The 18198-nt window shown below is 47.1% G+C and overlaps 1 protein-coding gene across 3 annotated transcripts in view; it reads right to left on the bottom strand.

Annotated features, from left to right (window-relative positions):
* Positions 1–262: 262 nt before the first annotated feature.
* The window catches only part of cntrl (centriolin), a 39835-nt gene continuing 21899 nt past the window's right edge, over positions 263–18198 (bottom strand). For all 3 annotated transcript variants that reach the window (XM_069183355.1, XM_069183357.1, XM_069183358.1), the window contains 24 exons: positions 17855–17999; positions 17121–17263; positions 16401–16593; positions 15117–15415; positions 14252–14397; positions 13484–13676; positions 13253–13383; positions 12597–12737; positions 12162–12288; positions 11691–11855; positions 11166–11325; positions 10224–10339; positions 9469–9686; positions 7984–8141; positions 7289–7362; positions 6319–6507; positions 4988–5213; positions 4266–4471; positions 3933–4061; positions 3098–3301; positions 2805–2867; positions 2084–2263; positions 1572–1680; positions 263–1462 (listed from right to left, as the gene is read on the bottom strand). In XM_069183355.1, the coding sequence (XP_069039456.1) occupies positions 1449–1462; positions 1572–1680; positions 2084–2263; positions 2805–2867; positions 3098–3301; positions 3933–4061; positions 4266–4471; positions 4988–5213; positions 6319–6507; positions 7289–7362; positions 7984–8141; positions 9469–9686; positions 10224–10339; positions 11166–11325; positions 11691–11855; positions 12162–12288; positions 12597–12737; positions 13253–13383; positions 13484–13676; positions 14252–14397; positions 15117–15415; positions 16401–16593; positions 17121–17263; positions 17855–17999 (3729 nt within the window). In that variant the 3' untranslated portion in view covers positions 263–1448. The remainder of the gene's footprint in view (positions 1463–1571; positions 1681–2083; positions 2264–2804; positions 2868–3097; positions 3302–3932; positions 4062–4265; positions 4472–4987; positions 5214–6318; positions 6508–7288; positions 7363–7983; positions 8142–9468; positions 9687–10223; positions 10340–11165; positions 11326–11690; positions 11856–12161; positions 12289–12596; positions 12738–13252; positions 13384–13483; positions 13677–14251; positions 14398–15116; positions 15416–16400; positions 16594–17120; positions 17264–17854; positions 18000–18198) is intronic.

Genomic DNA, 18198 nt, shown 5'->3' with positions numbered 1-18198 from the left:
TAATTTGATTCTGGTTTGAAATGCACTCATCAGTGCTGATTCTTTCTAACCCCGAAATCTGAAAATAGCGGCACAGTTCCCCTTTAAACGTGCCCATTGTGAAATCAGAATCGGAGGGGGTGGATTGTGGGTTGTGATGCAGGTGAATCTGAAATGAAACATTTGGACATAACAGATGCAGACAGCTTTAGTCCAGTGACTAAACAACTAGGAAAAAATTAAAGGAAAAATTTACTTGGAACAAAGACATTCATCAAGTATATAACAGCGTACAAAAATAAATATTTATTGCATTTTACATAGCTCTGCGTTATTAAATGATTCTGAAAGTGAAAAATGCTTCAAAATTCAAGCAAACAATACAAATTGGCATTAACATAAAGATTTGCAATAGAAAGTTGCATAGGATGGCCAATGATATTGCATTTTTTTCAAATTTTAAAAACTTTACATGGAAAGACTTAATTGTGCAGTTATGTGTTCTTTCCAAACGCATTTTAATCCATGTTTTAAATTGTATATAAATGTTTAGTTTAAGATAAGGGCACCTCCACAGATATAATAAACAGTAATATTAACCTTGAGAGTATTGACACTCATGCATTCACACTATGGGCATATAGTTTCTCCAGAATGATCAGAAGAGAAGTAAGCAATAATTACACATACTGTAAGAAAATGCACTTTTCATAGTATAACTGTGTCAAATAACTGCTACATCTACGTCTAAGTGAGAATTGCTCTTCACTATATTGCTTTTAAAGTAAAGAATGCCTTATGTGTGTTGCGCTGTGCTACACAGTTACATGGAGAGAAACCTGGTCAGACAGCTTGGGATTCAATCGCTCTTTCAAATTGTAAATGCAGTTAACTCACTTTAACTCAGTACCATAAAATGTTAGTCGATAAAAATATATAAATGAAAATGGAAGTTCCAATGTCAGTAGTTCAATGATGTTCCAACATCCATCTGACTGCAGCACAAGCTGGATGGTTTTTTAAATCGAATGTAAATAAATTTCTAAATGACACTCTAGGGGGTGCCTTTGCCCCTAGTTCTAGTGAGGTACAGTGTACAGCACAGTATACTTAGTCTCATGTACTTATACAATAATTAACATTTTGAGGTAAATGTCATCTGTTTCTCATCCAAAGACATGCTCTGGCCTATTCTGCTTTTTTTCATATATTTATATTAGGTACTTACAGTATAATAGTCTTTACTGTTTTACTCACAAATAAATGCTCAATAAAAACATAATCTTTGAAAAATGCTGGTCTAATGGCTGAGCACATGACAGAGTGAAATGGCTGAGTGGGTGTGTTTGGATAGATGTTATTCTGAGGTAGTGGGAGAGAACGTGCTGTGATTTGGCCCTGCTCATTTGGCTTTTACAAGGTGGGTTCAATGTGGTGCCAGTAGGGACATCGCAGGCGTAGGTACGTAGTTACCAGCTGCCTCCTGAGTAGGAAATTAGAATAAAAGGGTATTATGGAAAAGCCAAAGCATTCATTCCTTGTGTACAGGTGTACGGGAAAGGGTGTTCGTTGGTGTGCATTCAGCTCCTTACCTGGGTCTCTCTCTGGTACTGTAGGATCCAGTCGCACAGGGCTGTTTGACCGTGCTGCAGTACCAGGCTGTCTCCCACAGGGGGAGCCAATACTCCTTGACAGGTCAGTCTGAAAAAACGGGGGAAGAAAGTTACCTCGCCCCCTCAACCCAGCTGCAGTAGAGCTCTGCCTTCTAATTTTCTCTTTCAGCATCTGGCTACAAAAGAGTGTTTGTGCCTGTGCAATCAATGGTGTATTCAATCTAATGTTTTGAAATGAAATACCAGATCATGCAATCCCTTTGGGATAAATAAAATCTCAAAATCTTGATGATCAATGGAGTGATTTAAAAAAAAAAGAAAACTGAAGGCAAAAAAAACGTCATGAGAAAATCCTCATCTTGTATTTAATGGCCAGATTGCGATCGGATAAACAGTCTCAGAGTTTCCGGGAGAGGTTTTACAACATGAGGCGTAGAAGGGTGGTGGTACATCTGCCTCCTCTTCTGCAGCCTGGGTCCCAGCCCACTCACCCTGCCGTGTTTGAGTGGCGGCTCGCTGTTGATCGGGGACAGGGAGTCGGAGGAGCTGTTCCCCAGGAGCTCGTCCAGGGCGTCCACCCGCCTGCGCAGCCCCTGCAGGCTGCCCTCCGTCTGCTGCCTGCGCAGGCTCAGAACCTCTGCCTGCGTCCACATGCGTCTGCGCAGCTGAGCCTAGGAACACAGGAGCACGACCCCCCACGAGGAAGGACGAAAAAGGAATTACCTTACAGAAGAAAGCGTGCCCACTGTGTATAATTGTTTCCCAATCAAAAAAGAGCCTGGAGAACATGTTGCTGTTGACAACTGCAGTATTCGCTGGGCCATCATGTACAGAAAAGGTGATAGCATTGAGCCAAGCAGTGCTCTGCGATGCTGGTGTCCATAGACAAGTGTTGTATACTTTTGTATACGCACCGCGTCTCTGCTCGACAACAGTTTTCATGACACACATCTGAGCAGGCAATTTAACTTTATAAGAACCATGTATAAAGAGTGACAAACATGTTTTTCCTCAAATGAGCTCTATGAAGAGATCCTAAAAAAGGAAGATAACTGCTGAAATGGTACAATGTCCAACTTTTCGAGGTGCTGAAAAGCAGTGTTTTGAAATGTTTGATCTGGCAGCATGAAGAGTAGATACGTCAGTGAAGGTGGCCCTGAAGCTGGGAGCTCTGGGAAGCCCCTGTGGCTGCTGTTACACACACACACACACCTTGAGAAGGTCCTCCCGCTGCCTCAGTTTCTCCCGCAGAGCCTCTCCACGCCACTGCTCATCCTGGGCAGAGAGAGAGAGAGAGAGGGCGGCACAGCTCACAGTTCATTTCTCAGAATTCACACGAGGCTTGTTTCATCCTGTCAGCTTCAGGGAGCAAGTGTGAAGAAACGCTTGAAGCACAGGCTGGTTATGCTCCTGTTCCCACGCGGGCCCTCGCCTGTGTTGCACGCCGAGTCTCCTCGACACCCAGCACAGCCCGAAAGGGTTTTCAGTCCTGCAGAAGTACAGACCTTGGAGCTGCAGGCTGGCCGGCCTGGGGTGCTGGGGTAGTGGGGGTCGTTCTCCTTGAGGTGCTCCGTGTCCGCCCGGCGCCGGGGGCTGGGGTCCCGTTCCCCGATCCCGCTGGTCATCTCGGCCCTCACCTCCGACCTCAGGGAGCGCATGGCCCCCTTTATCTCCTGCTGGCGGGCCTCCATGTCCTCCTTCGTCCGCAGCTGGGCAGAGGAGGGAGTTACAGGAGAGGGCAGACAGTGCCAGGCCTTTGGGCACAAGCTCCTCGGTACAGGGATTCCCCCACACAAACAGGATCCGAGGCTCCCAACGCAAGAACAGATACAAATGTTCCCCTGTTCATCATTCTACATCTGGATGTTGCGTACTACAAGGAGCTATTAATTTATGTCAGAAACGGTTAGTAAATACAATCAAAAGGCAACCTCTGCTGAAAATTAACTCCCATGTATCATTTAAAAACATTTAAAAAATGAAACCCCTACAAAACGGCAGTCCTAATACAACTACACACAAGTTTGCTTTACAGTAGGCTTTTACAACAGTACCACTGCTTCAGAACAGGTGTTGACATTAACAGTGAAGTACCACATCTATCCCACAGCAAAATAAAAAATGAACTGCAGCAGATCTAAAATGAACTTCAGTTCAGCAATCAGATTAGCTGGGAGAGTGTGTAGCATGAATGAAAGCTTTAACAGTTCAGGACAAAAACACACAGTCAGTCTAGATCATAGTAAGAGTTGTGTTGTAACGATGGAGGGAATCCCACTGGCTGGAACCCAGGCTCAGGGCTTCCTTTGCTCCGAGCTGCAAGAGTGTGGCCTGCGATACCTTGTCTTTGATTTGCAGCAGCTCCCTCGACACGGTGTTGAGCTCTTTCTGCAGGCTGCGGGCGCGCTGGTGATTCTCCCCCGCAGCCTGCTCAGCGGTGACCAGCTCCCTCTCCAGCCGAGCCTTCTCCTGGCACAGAACACCGGGTGCAAGTTAGCAACAGCCACTCGGGCAACCTGGTGCATTTGCGACGAGGAGGGAGAGAGTGATCTGCCACTTACGATCTAACCCCACTGCGATAAGAAGACGAAACCCTCAGATGAACAAGGTACTGAACTAAACAATCTTCCCGTCATCCTCTAGTAAGAGAAGATCAGCCTTGACCTCACTCACTTGCAAGGCCTCTTGTGTCTGCTGCCTGTCAGCTTCGCTCTGAGCTCTCAGGGCCGCCAGCTTCCTGTCCGTCCTCAACCTCTCTGAGCGCAGAGTCTCCTGCAGGTGCTCCACCTCCCGGCGACACTCGTCCAGCTTCCTCTGCAGTCCAGCACACTCCTCTGCCCTGCCCTGCAGCTCCTTTTCTCTCTCCGCCAGCTCCTGTCCTGGAAACACAAACACGGAAGAGTGCTCGGCTTTTACAACACGATCACAATAACCTGAAGGAAAAACACACATCAAAGACATGTACTCCCCACCTCGCAACCTTCGCCCTTCTAATTCTGGTCTCCTATCTGTCCCCCAAGCCCATCTACACTCTGTGGGTGACAGGTTCTTCTCCTGCTGCGCCCCAAAGCTCTGGAACTCTATCCCTAAGGATAACGAGCCACCCTCCCTGAGCTCCTTCAAATCTAGACTCAAAGCCTTCATCTTTAGAAGGGCCTTTACTTAACAGGTTCTGTTATATAGCCCTTTACTCCTACTGTATTACTGTAGACAGACCAGACCCTCCTCCTCCCATCCTCATGAACTAAACTAGATGAACCACTTTCTAATAGTGGTAGATCAGGGGGTAGCCTTTAAAACGGGAAGACCTCAAGCGGACTCGATCTAAAGAAAACCCATTCCTGTTCGTACAGCCGGAGCGTGTGGAATAAAGCAACATGCGCCCAGCTGCTTACTGAGGCGGGACAGCCTGTCCTGCAGGACGGCGCACTCCTCCTGATCTCTCCTCAGCCTCCGGCCCTGCTCCTCCATGTGGGACACTCCGGCTGCCGCCTGCTCCAGCTGGCCGCGCCGCTCCGACAGGGCGGCCTCTGCGGCTCGCAGCTGGCGCCGCAGCGTCTCCAGCCTGCTCCTCCGCACCTCCTCCGACTCCACCGCCTCCTCCTGCTGCCCCCGCAGGGACTGGACGCACACAGGGAGAGGCCACAGAGTCAGGGCGCGGTGCTCAGGGGAAAACCCTGCAAAACCAGACAGGCACTCCGCAGGCATCCTGCAGAAGCTCAGGGCAGCCAGAGCAGTTCTGCACTCAAACAGCCGAAGAGAACTTGATGAGAAGAACTGAAATGAGGATGTTGAGATGGATTCTGCAGATTTCAATGAAGGATAAATCCGCAGACGATGTAGGGTGGTGGATGTGGTTGAGAAGATGCGAGAGGCGAGGTTACGGTGGTACGGACAGATCATGAGGAGGGACGTTGAGGAAGTAACAAAGAGGGTAATGGAATCTGAGGTGGAAGGTAACGGAGGAAGAGGCAGGCCTAGAAAGAGATGGAGAGATTGTGTGAGAAAAGATATGGAGGTGTGTGAAGTGAGTGAGGGAGATGTGCTCGACAGAGACAAGTGGAGAAGAGCAACCAAAGCAGCTGACCCCAGGACAGTCTGGGACTGAGGCTGTGAAAAAGAAGAAGAAGAAGAAGAAGAAGAAGAAGACTCAAACAGCCGAAGACTGGAACAGAAAAGAGGAGACAGCCGCTTGGGATTTCAAACTGAATTGTGCTCGAAACTACTGAAGCCTCTGAGCTCAATTAGAAGTTCAACCTGTGAATATGAATTACTTCTATGTTACTTAAAATGTACACAAAGTGAAATACTAAATCTCAAATGGAATACGTTTCGATTGCCAGCTGAGATGCATGTCAGTGACTTGTTATTCGTGTATTTACTGTAGCTGTCTGAAACTGAGATCCTGGTTATGACTGTGCATATTCAAACTGGGGCGGGGAAAAACATTGAATGTTCAAATTCAAAGCTCATTCAGTGTCCCGAGTCACTTAAATAAAAGTCTTAGCTATATCGCCCACAAAAAATCCCATCCAAGGACAGTACAGCAAGATCCCTGGCAGCAAATTTTCATAACAGTGAATATTATGTATTGAGTGCATAACGTTTGTTGTACATTTTGAAGACTAAACCTTGGACCAGAGAGCAGCAGGTGGAAGTCAAGTTATTGACATGGAGGATTTCCGTGTGTCTGGACCTTCGCCGTCGCCGTGCTGCAGGTGCTCACCCTCTCCTGCTGTTCCAGACGGGCCTGGTGCTTCTCGATCTCAGCCTGCAGGTCTCGCAGCTCCTGGTCCAGCCTCTGCTCCCTGCGCTGGTTCTCCTGGACCCTCTGAGCACCGCGGTCCAGCGCCTCCTTCAGCGCGGACTGCTCAGCCAGCAGCTCATCGCGCCTCTGGGTGGCAGCGCGGACGTCCTGCACACACAGTGATGGAACACTACAGCACCCACCGCGTTTCCAGATCTTACTCTTGGAAATTGCTAATGTGCTAAAAATAACAGCAATAGGAACTATCATAATTGTAAAAATGTCCACCTCACTATATAGCTGTGCATTGATTCTTTTGATGCAGAATGCATGAGCTACTAATGTAAAACAGACTATTGCATTATACTGTGCATTAATATAAAATAGTATTTTGTTATTGAAACTGAAACATTTCTATCATCAATTCCATTATCAATTTCTATCATTCTAAAATTGTGGCAGCCCTGCATGCAAATTTTGTGATTATTCTATACACTAGACTGTATATTCCTACAATATTCCATGTAGAAAACCACCACAGACAGGACAGAAATTAACTTAGAAACTACATGTAACAAACACTGTTGCCAAATTGATAAAGAACAGCATTAAAATTCTATTCTTACATAAAATAAAAATAATTTATTAATCACCACTTTGATTTATTTTTTGCAGTTATCTATACTATGAACTATTATCCAGCCCCTAATTAATTAATGTATTCCTCTAATTTTCACCAGCTTTATCCAACACATAGTACCGATGAGCTGCTTACACAGAGGAAGGAGTTCTCCCAGATGTTTCAACACGCTGAGAACAAATTCAATTGTAATTCAGCTGTTTTGCCTCGGCATGTTGTTACTGTGGTTCTCGGCGGCTCACACCAGTATGCTGGTGGAAATAGGTTGAGGTGTGCTCGTGCAGCCTGCCCTCCCCACTGCCCTGTTACCTCCTCCACCATTCGGAGCTGCTGTCTAGCGTCTCCGAGGTCATCCTTCACCACCTTCAGTTCTTCAGCGCTCTCTGAAACAAGAAAGGAAAATTTCAAACACTCCACCTTCCAAGCCATAGTGTAAAACACAAATCCTGAGGTACAGTACTAGAATAAACAATTTTTCATCCATTTTAAAACCTTGAATATGAATTAGATAAATATTACTAGGTTTTCTTTTTAAAGATTGTGCTACAATTATGACCAGAGTTTAAAACCCTCACTTCAACTGTAGCTTTTCATCTGCTGTCAAAAGACTCTCCTTAACCTTTGGAAGATCCAGCAAGCCTTCATCTCTGTTCTACAAAAGACATCTTCTAAAAATGATGTGGCCCTGACTGTTAATTAAAGCAACGTTTAATTAACGCACCCGCGATTTATTCAAATGATTACCTGCAGCCCTGTGTGAACGAGCACAATTAATCTTATCTCGGTCCTTTCAAAAGGAATTCCTCTTGTGGCTCAACCCAGTATCAGCAGCCTATATTCTACGGCTGCTCTGTTATCAGTTCATTTTTCATCTCAGCAGAGATCTAGACCTTTAACTGACTACACTACACAAGCAGGAGGAAGTCATCTTGCTGTGTCATGTGATCCAGAAAGTGGAGAACATGCACAGAGCCAGTTCCCAGAGGTCAAATGTGTTTCAGAACCTTCCAGCTGTTGCTGGGTGGCGGTAACATCGCGGCTCATCTCCTGTCGGAGGCTCTTGGCCTGGCTGAGGTCCTGCCTCATCTGAGCCAGCTCTGCTTCCAGCCTTGACCTCTCCGCCTCTGACACCCTGACGCTCTCCTCTGTAATTTTCAGGGACCTGACACAGGGTGGAAGATTGAAAGGAGTATGTTAATTGAACAGGAGCTACAAGGCTGTACACACATTTCACTGTTTAGGAAATGCTTAAGGATTAGGGTCAAGTTTATATTTACCATTACATTGAGTGCTGCATTTTTTCCAACATAAATACAACAAATGCGCAATTAAAAACGCATTGGGTATATTATGGTATTTACATTTTAAATAGTGAGCATTTAGGATTGTTTATTGTGTGAATCGCACTGTCCTGTGGGATAGTAAAATACTGAGCCTGAGTCCTCACAAAAAGTAAAGGCACATAGTCAGTGAATAGCCGTTTCTAAACACATCTGTATAAAAAGACATTAGAAAAACACTGACTCTAATTAAAGCAAGAACAGCCAGGGATATAACCGTGACCCTCAATGGGCAATACAGATCACTTGGTTGATACTGCATTATTACAGGGTCTGTCTGAGAGGGGAGCAGCCTGTAGAATAAACTATTCTACTTCAAAAGATGAGTCATTAGTCCAGAGAAACCAGGTAACTAGCACTGTGGCTGCAACCATCTGACCCACCTGCTAATCATTTACAGAAATTCCAGGAAGAAACAGCCAAGGTTGGAGGCTACTTAGGAGCAACACTGACACATAAAAAGACTAATTTGCTGATGTCCAGAGAAAATCTAAGCTGAAGTGCTCTGTTCACTAATGAATGCCATTTTCAACAATGCTGAATTCACAGCGAGGAAAATGTTGGGGTGACAAAGGCGGGACTTCTTGAAAACCCTGTTGAGATCTTGCAGTGGCCAGTTTTTCTCCTGTCTGCCAGCCAACCAGCCCACCCTTGCTAGCCAGCTGCAACAGCACAGGGAGAATGGCAGAACTGTCCCGAGGCTGTCCAGCTTCATGCGCCAGTGCTGCTTGGACTGGGTTAACGCTCAGGGAACTCATACCCAGCATTTCCAAGTTCGTGTTTTCACCTTGACACGTGCCGTGTTCCATACTGAAAACTTAGGGCTTTTTCGGTTTATATTTTCTGTGATTTTGTTTCATGTCAACATTTAAAATACGTGACTCCATTTATCCGTCATGAGTGTTTCTTTTGTGCATCTATATATATTCCTAGCACAGTTTCAGGTCGCACACAGCACCATACTGCTGGGTATTTTCATACCAATCTATGCTAAGTCATATTTCCAAATTAGTCCTCTATTACTGAAGTCACTGTGCACTTCACTCAGCTGATTTAAACCTTGAAATTGGCTCCTGGAACATTATTTGTTCCGTGGGCACAGCTTGGTAAAACCAGAGTTTTCAGGGTTCTGTTGTGTTGCCCCCATACCGTTCGGCCTGGGTCAGTTTTCCGTCCAGGTTCTGGCACTGGTCCTCCAAAAGGCCCCTCTCCTTGGCCAGGGTGTCCACAGTGGCCCGCAGAGACTCGGTTTCCTGCCGCAGGCCGTCCAGCTCCTGTCTCTCCTGCTCCAGCAGCTCCCGGTTGCGCTCGCACTCAGCCCCCTGGCGCTGTGCGTCCAGCAGCCCGCTTTCCAGCTCCACCTTCACCTACAGGGAAAGGGAGCAATCCAGTCAGCTCCACCGGCCCTGTGAGGACGGTGCCAGGGACACAACAGCACTGCTCCTGTCTGGGCTCGGAGGGCACGGGATGAATACCCTCTCAGCTTAATCTCATTGAGCCTCCAGTCTGAGGACAGCTGTTTCTTTCAGAAGGTATGTTTTGTGCACGTTTTAACGCAAGAAAAACCAACAAACACTGGAGGCGGTAGGACAGTGATCAAAGAGGAACTATGACATCAAGCAAAGAAAACCAAGGGAGATCCCTTTCACAACCGACGGACTAAAAATCACAAATATGGAGTGATTTTTAGCTGATCATGCTGTATACAGAGAAAATGGACTTTTATAGCCCAGTGTTGCCTCAGCTTCTCACAGCAAGCAGGTCAATTTCAGGCCTGCGAAACGGGCATGGGTCTAGTTGCCCCGTGTTGCCGCGTGTTGCCGCGTGTTGCCCCGTGTTGCCCCGTGTTGCCCCGTGTTGCCCCATGGATAAGCCCCTGCCACGCCTCCTCTCCCGGCTCCGACCTGCAGCAGGCTCCTCTGCGTCTTCTCCAGCTCGTCCAGCTTGTGGTCGTGCCGCAGCTTCACGCCCTGCAGCTCGCTGCTCTCCAGCTGGATCATCTCCAGCACATGCTTCAGCTCTGAGTGGAGGAAGAGAAGAGCAGGACACATGCACATGACATCACGGCCTTCCTTCACTACTGAGCCCCTGCTGGCTCCGATTCTATTCCTCATTTCCCCCTTGTAAACAAAGCATCCTTTTTGTATAGGTTGGAATTAATTCCACATTGAAAAGTAGATAAAAAGAATAATGTATTGACCACAACCTTCTTGTGGCTGACAAACCTTCACAGCCAAAACATTTTTGTTTTCACATCTTTCTACTTTTCAGCTTGTTACCTTTAGTATAGAAGTAATTGGGAGCTTAAAAAAATACCTGCAATGAATTCATTACTTGGAAACTTGTTTTGGTCACTGCACTACAAGAACATGGTTGCTGTTGCTGTTCTAGAGGAAGTACAAAGGAGAACAACCAGACTTGTTGCCGGCTTGAAGCGAATGGAATATATGGACAATCTAAGGGAACTGGACCTGTCACCTGGAAGAGAGACAACTACTTAGTCACTTGTTTTAGGTATGCAAAATCCAAAAAAGGTGAGGAGAAATTTAGTTAAGGGATCTTTAAAGCAGAACAGGAGATACTTCTTCAAACAGAGGGTTGTAGCAATCTGGAACCGATTTCCAGAACAGGTGAATCTGACTACAAGGAATCATTTAAGAAAGAGATGGATTTCTTTGAACATTAAATTATAACCAACCAAATAAGCAAGACATCCTCTTCTCATTTGCAACCTTTATGTCCTTATGAAAACTATAAAGGCTATCTGTTGTGATTTATGAAGACATTTATGATTTATCTAGGCAACAATGCAACGAACTGGATGAGGCCCTGAGTGGATTTCTCACCTGCTTTGTGCTTGTTTATCTGGGACAGGATGTTCTGTAGGGTCTCCTCTTCTCTCTGGCCCTCCTGTTTGAAGAGGGAGATCTGAGCCCTTCTCTCACTCAGCTGGGACCCCAGGTCCTCCTTCTGTGCACTCAGGTCCTCCAGATTAGCCCTGAGCTCCTGAGACAGACCAGACAGGACTTTTCAATGGCATCTACAAACATCAATCACAAGCACCAGCTCCCTCTAGAAAGACATCTAGGATGCAAACGAACGCTTCAATGATGGCGCTGACCTCACCAAACCATCAATCTTTGCACATCCATACATGACAAGTCATGAAAAAACACACATGCTGGTAAACTGCTGCAACAGGTTAAAAGTGTTTGTCACTGCACGGGGTGTATCTGTAAGATGAAACCCACGTCAGAAGCACAGGTTTGACACCCAGCTGGGCTGCACACTCATGGCTCTGCCCCAGCAAGCAGCTCAAGTCCACAATCCCGTGCTACAGCGAAGCTCTCACGCAAGGCGGGGGGGGTAACCTTGAGCTGTCTCTGCAGGTCCCGCACGTCCTCCTCGCCGCCGCGCAGCACGTCCGCCAGGCCCTGCTGTCGCTGCTCCACGCACTCCTGCAGGAGGCGCTGTTCCTCTTTCCTCTGCCCCACTTTCCTGTCCAGCACGGCCAGCTGCTCCTGCTGCAGAGCCACCTGCGTGACAAGCCATCGACACCCTTCAGACAGCTCTGACATGTCAGACTGGGACAGGAAGGTATCAAAACCCTCCAGCCTTCTCTGTATCTGTGAGGACCTGTGTCATTTTCCGTCAGCAGGATCATATTTTGCAGGTACCGTCATATCTAGCTTAGCTAGGCAAGTGAATTGTGGGCCACAAGTGTTGAGGATCAGCATTGGATTGTCATTGGCTCCAGTAAGTTTTTCTCCCAGAGAAAACGGTGGTCTGTGATTACACCAGTGGGAGAGCAGTGACTGGCGGAAGCAGTGTCCGTGGGTTACCTGGCTGTTGAGTCTCTCCAGCTCACTCCTCCGCTGGGACAGCAGGCCCTCGGCCTCCCTCATCGTCTCCAGATGTTGGGCCTCTTTGCTTTGTGCCAGCTGCAATTCTGCCTGCAGGGTCTCCAGGCTATTCACAGAGGACAGCCACTGGAATTAACATCACTTGCATCCATTCTTTTCAGATAATGGACAAAACAATAATCCTGTGCTGGATGATGACCCATTCATTTGTCCTCAATTATTCATTTTATTAAATTCCATTATTCATTGTATTGCTGTATTTGAATCCTTACTTTTTTCTGGGATCCCAAGCAGGCTGTCTTTTATGCTTCAATAAATAACATATTAAAGGCACATCAAACTAATATTTATGTTTTTTTCTAAATGTAAACCGCGTTTTCACTCATAATACAGGTGTGAAGTTTCAGGTGTCACCTCTCTGCCACGGTCGCCATCTTCTGATTAAGAACCTGGAACTCGGAGTCTCTGGAGGACACAACCTGCTGTATCTCCTTCAGGACAGCCTCCTGCTCTGCCTTGTGGTCTTCAAGCTCTTTCAGATTATCTTGTAAATCCCTAAAGAAGCAGAATATACTTTTTAATCATGTAGAGCTCCACAAAACTAGATGACCAGCAAATGTGCTTGGAAAGTACATGGGACCTAAAGACAGCTGTACATGCAAGAAAGCCCTCAAACGTCGTACATCAGAAGCGCTGTAGATGTGAGCTCTGTCCAGGCGATGTGAGAGACTGATCAACAATTACAGGAATTGTTTACTTCAAGTTATCGCTGCTAAAGGGGGTGGCACAAGTTACTGAATCAAGCTGCACTTCATTTTTCTTACAAAGACGTTGAATGCTGGCGGATTTTTTAAATAAATCGTAACACAAGGAAATTCTGCTTTGTCATTTGTCAAACAAGATTAGTTTTATCTGCTAGTATGAATCGGTGAGGACCAGGTGAGAGATAAATGTGTGGAAATATGTTGAACCATAAAGGCCGAACGGGGCGTACTCAACGGCGACCCAGGAAGAGCGCTGACCAAAGCAGTCGCCACACATACGCCGTCCTCGCATGGCGGCTGGGCTACCTGAGCTTCTGGCTGGCCTGGACCAGCTGGGTGGCTGTCTCCTGGGCACGGCGCTCCAGCTCCTCTGCATCCCATTCCGTGTCTTCCAGGCGCCGTCTGGCGTTGCTGTAGCGCTGGACAGTCTCCCTGGTCTGGTGTGGAAGAGACGCCGGCGCCCAGGTTACCCACCTCTGCGCGTGTCTGTCTGTGTGTGCGTGCGCGCGCGACAAGGAGCCGAGGAGGCTGGCTCACCTTGGCCCGGGTGTCCTTCAGCTCGGTCTCCGCCTCCGCGAGGAGCCGGTCGGCCTCCCTCAGCTCGGCTCGCCTCCGGAGCAGAGTCCGCTCCAGGCACTCCGTCTCCTCCCGCGCGTCGCCCTGCTCTCGCAGAGACCTCTCGAGCGCCAGCTCCGTCACCAAAGACCCGCCCACGCCCTCCAGGATCTCCCTGGGCCACAGGACAACCGCAGTTAACACAGCACGGACTGCTTTAAACCTGCTGTAGATTCGCTGAAGACGCCTTCCTTCCTCCAGGTCTTTTGAAGCCAACCTTGGAAGCTGTTACCAGGTTGGAAACAGGTGCTCATACCCAGTTTAGCTGTGTGGGTTCTAGTTTGTTTTCTGCTTGAGCGACAGTGATTCAACAGAACACAGAGAAGATGCCTTTAAATAAAGGTTACAGTAGGAGGTAAAAAGATCACTGGTCTCAAGAGCTGTGTGCGATCTTGCTCATTAAGCTAGCCTTTTTTTTGCCTTTTGTAAAAGGTCCTATGCTCCGTTTCAAAGTGTTTTCTGTGAGCCATGGCCTAGCCAGGCCACACTCCCATGTGGCACAGCAGGAAAGGGAAGAAAGCCATCAGCTCATTCCGAAAGAGTGAGAGTTGCTGTTAGGAAGTGGGTGGGAGTGTTAAAGGACGGAGGGGTGCTGGAGGACCTGAAGATATTGGATGTCGTGAAAGGGGAGCAGACATGGAGGAAGCGAACCTGCCCGGAAGAGGAGCTCTGTGCCCGGGGGAGCGGTACCTGTGCTGGCGCTGTCTGCCCACAGCCCTGCGCAGCTCGTCCAGCTCCTGCTCCAGGTCCCGGCACTGGGCCCGCAGCCCGCGGGCCTCGTCCCCCTGCCGCCTCTGCTCCGCCACCGACTCCTCCAGGCGACACAGCTCCTTCTCCTGCAGCGAAGGCCAGGCCTGTCAGCCCACAACACGGTCTGCTCGTGCTCTAGGCTGAAACCTGCAACGAGCTGTTCTGAAGTTTTTGTAATCGCTAGATTATCTATTAGCCTGGGATCCTTCAAAAAAAACATCTCGGAGAGACTGGGACAGACCATCAGGCCATTAAGCTAACTAACAACCAACCAAATTCAATATGCCCCTGCCTGTTAGCACATACTGCACTATGTTCTAGTCACTTAAGAGTGAATGCCTGTGGAAGATCACAGCACTCTTCATGTCCATTAGGTATCTGAACCACTTCCCTGTCCTTCAGGGATATGAACTGCTTTGTATTCAGGCCAGAATGGGAACGAGTTATAGTTCAGGTTCCTATTTTCAGACACTCACTCTCTCCATCTGGAAATCCATGGCCACATTTCTGCTGCGCCATCGGTCATCCGTTAATGCTCACTGAAACATTAGCGGCCCGGTTACTAGATGTCCGTTCTATTTCAGTTTAAACACACGGGGTCCCGGCCGAACGCAAGGATTTGGAAAGGACTCCCCAAGGCAGAAGAATCTGAGGGCTGCTGCTCAGTGGCATCACAACATAGATTTAAACTGCATTTGCAAGATTTTAGGGAGACTATTCAATTGAAATAACACGGAGATAAATGTATACTTAACAAATAAGATGAGTTCTAGTTTGATCCCTTATTCCCAGGAATATCACATACCAGTTCATGATGCTCTGGGACGTTGCAGTGCAGCACTCCGGTGGGCGCTAATGGCACAGTGAAGTTGGCAGGAGGGGGTCCGTACACCAGCTGGATCCCTGCAGGAGGGGGTCCATAGATGACTGTTCCAGGCCTGACGGAGGTGCTGGAGGCCAGAGGGGCGTAGATCACCGTGCCCTGGGGGAGGGGCGAGCCATCAGGAAGGACTGTGTAAATGGCCGAGCCTGGAGGAGGGGTGAACTGGTCCCCAGAGACACTGCTGCCCCCTTCACTCTCCTCGCCACTGTCACCAGGGTCATCTGCACACAAAATCAAATATATTTGGATAGAAAATACAAATAATTTGGAACTACTAAGTGGTGATTTAAAGGTTTAGGTAAAGATCGAGCTGTACCAGAATACCCCTTTAAGCATAAACATGAAACGTCTGCAAATCCTGAGACTTGCTTCTAACTCAACATCTCCAACACTGTTTTACAGTACAGTACAGTATCTGCATTCATTATCTATTATTCATATCTGCATCATTTATTTTTGCAGGTTGTTGAACAAGTTGTCTTAACTCTATTCTTTTCAACAGAAAGGAGCTGCGTGCTGTGTACAATAATAACAACACATACAATATGCAAAATAATAAGACAATGTCATTTCTAAAGGGCAACAAATATTGCAAAATATACTGGGATCTACTGGAAACACACTGAATGTTTACGGCCTTATAAAAGGATTGTGTTATAGTACCAAATACCAAAAACACAGATTACTGCGTATAGCATGGACGTTCTTGTGACATGACACAAATGTCAAGTCACTAAACTCACAAGAACTTCGGCGTTTTTGCTAATGTCATCTATAAAATGTGGTCATGTTTAAATACTTTGCTCCTGTTATACCATCACTGTGGCAGTTCTCGCATACTGACTAGTGTTCCTCATGAAACCAACATCTACCAAAACAAAGCTGACTTGATCTGTTAAACCCCGTCATGGTCTGCCATCGACCCACCTGCTAATCCAAAACAAAGTATACTCTCCTAGAACTCGGAGCGACCCAAGAGTGGACACGCCTTGTACTTATCCTCAGACATACAGAACTAAGGAGTTAAAATTGGTCAAAAGAGCTTAAAGACAAAGGATAATTACAAAATCAATTGGCGACTCAGGCATTTATATTCATCACCAGATAGAGAGACAACAGCAGTTTGCTCTTTTCTCTTGTTTGTATTTATCAAGCAAACCACACGGTCGCAGTGCTTTGTGGTTAGGAAAAGAACGACTTTGTTACCTTTGCACCCACGGGTCTTCCAGGTCCCACTCTTGAGGGGGGAATAAATCCAATATCCTCCAGCAGCGGGGGCCGCAGTCTGGCCCCTCCTTCTTCTACTCGGCCTGGCGGGACGGCGCCCCCTTTCAGGAGAGGCCGGGTACTGCGAGCCCAAGCCAGAGTCATGAGTACTCTGTGAGCCTACACTGGGTGCCTGGAACCGGGGAAATACTGGCAGTTTTAGACACTTTTGCAAAAACAATGACTATTATACTGAACTAGAAAGAGATCTCATTTCTTAAACGCTAGTTTACTGATCACTAAGTATAAAAAAAAGTCAGATATCTCAGACTACAACCTTCCAAGACTCCTGTTATGTTAAACAGAAAATTGACCATTCCATTCTGTTGGTGTGAAAAGTGTGACCACGTTACAGTACCAATATTCAATGGCACTATGAATAATCTTAATTACAAGTCTTTCAAACAATGTACTGTTCGTGCAAATCATTTTTCAAACGTAAAAAAAAACCATAAAACTTGAGCTTTCTTGTTGCTTTGAATAAAAGCCCTTTGCCATTCTCAAAAATACCCAAAAAAGATTTCTGTGCACTTCGGCTTTCCTCTGGAAATAATACTAACAATCCCTATTTTAGCCAACAGTTTGACTCAATGGTAAATGAAGGGTTATGTGGTTAACATCTACAGTAATTTCCTGAGGAGATTTGTAGCTGTTGCTTACATTAGGGGCTGCTGGCATGTAATACCAGTAGCCTTTCCTGCTGAAAGGGTCACTTAGGCTGGACACAAAGTCACTCTGCTGGGCTAGCGTGTCCCTCAGAGCCCCGATCTCTTGGACCAGTTCCTCCAGATTCCCACTGTTCTCTACAATGACAAGGACAACACTCAGAGGGGAGAAGCTAACATCATTCTTAACACAGAGCATTGGCAGCAAATCCTAGTAGCATCTCCATTCCATAGCACTGCAGTTCTTGTTTTTTTTTTACATGGGAATAATATAATTGTAGTTATTTATGGTTAGCTCAGAATTGTGCAAAAGTATTTATCCATTATCTGAAAGCTGCTCATTCTGGTTCGGCATTGTCTCTGCGTTTGCTCCTGTGCTCGTCTTTGCGTCTTCTCTGACCCCTGCTTCGTCTCCCCACTGTGTTCCTGGATCAGCAGCATGGCTGGTGAGTTTGATCCAAGTTACTTCTAAACTTAAATCTGAAACTGCAAGCATCAATCAAGTATAAGACAGCACTTCAAAACTAGAGAATTACACCTTATCTTTCTTTTAGAATTGACAATAAATGACAAAAACTCCACTGCCACTGGCTAGGGTTGTATTTTGCACCAGACGTCTCCCATGACTGCTCCTTCTCTATGTCCATCCTCCTCACTGTGTTCTACTCCCACGATGCACTAGAAGAAATATACTGCTGTGATAAAGATATGGAGTGAGAGCCCACGCACCCTCCCTGGCCCTGGCCAGCTGGTCTCGGAGCCTGCTGGTCTGGGCCCGCTGTCTCTCCAGCGCCCGGGCCAGCCTGTCCAGCTCCAGCTGCTGATTGGTGGAAGCCAGGACCCCAGCTTCCGTCCGATCCACCTGCTCTCGTACCTGCAACAACACTGCACTCAGGTGATGTGCGCTAAAACAAGGAGACCCCCGTCTCCGACACCCATTCCGATCAGCTGACTGGCTCTCGCGCAATCACAACCCTGGTAGTGCTCAGCCTGGAACGTGCTTCTACAGGAAGAATTCCACTCCCACCCAGCTAAGGGTATAAACCAGGTCTGAATGATCAAACCCAGGGCAG

The sequence above is a fragment of the Lepisosteus oculatus genome, chromosome 24 (assembly GCF_040954835.1).
Source record: "Lepisosteus oculatus isolate fLepOcu1 chromosome 24, fLepOcu1.hap2, whole genome shotgun sequence".
Classification (NCBI taxonomy): Eukaryota; Metazoa; Chordata; class Actinopteri; order Semionotiformes; family Lepisosteidae; genus Lepisosteus; species Lepisosteus oculatus.
This window is presented reverse-complemented; position numbering and strand designations above follow the sequence as displayed.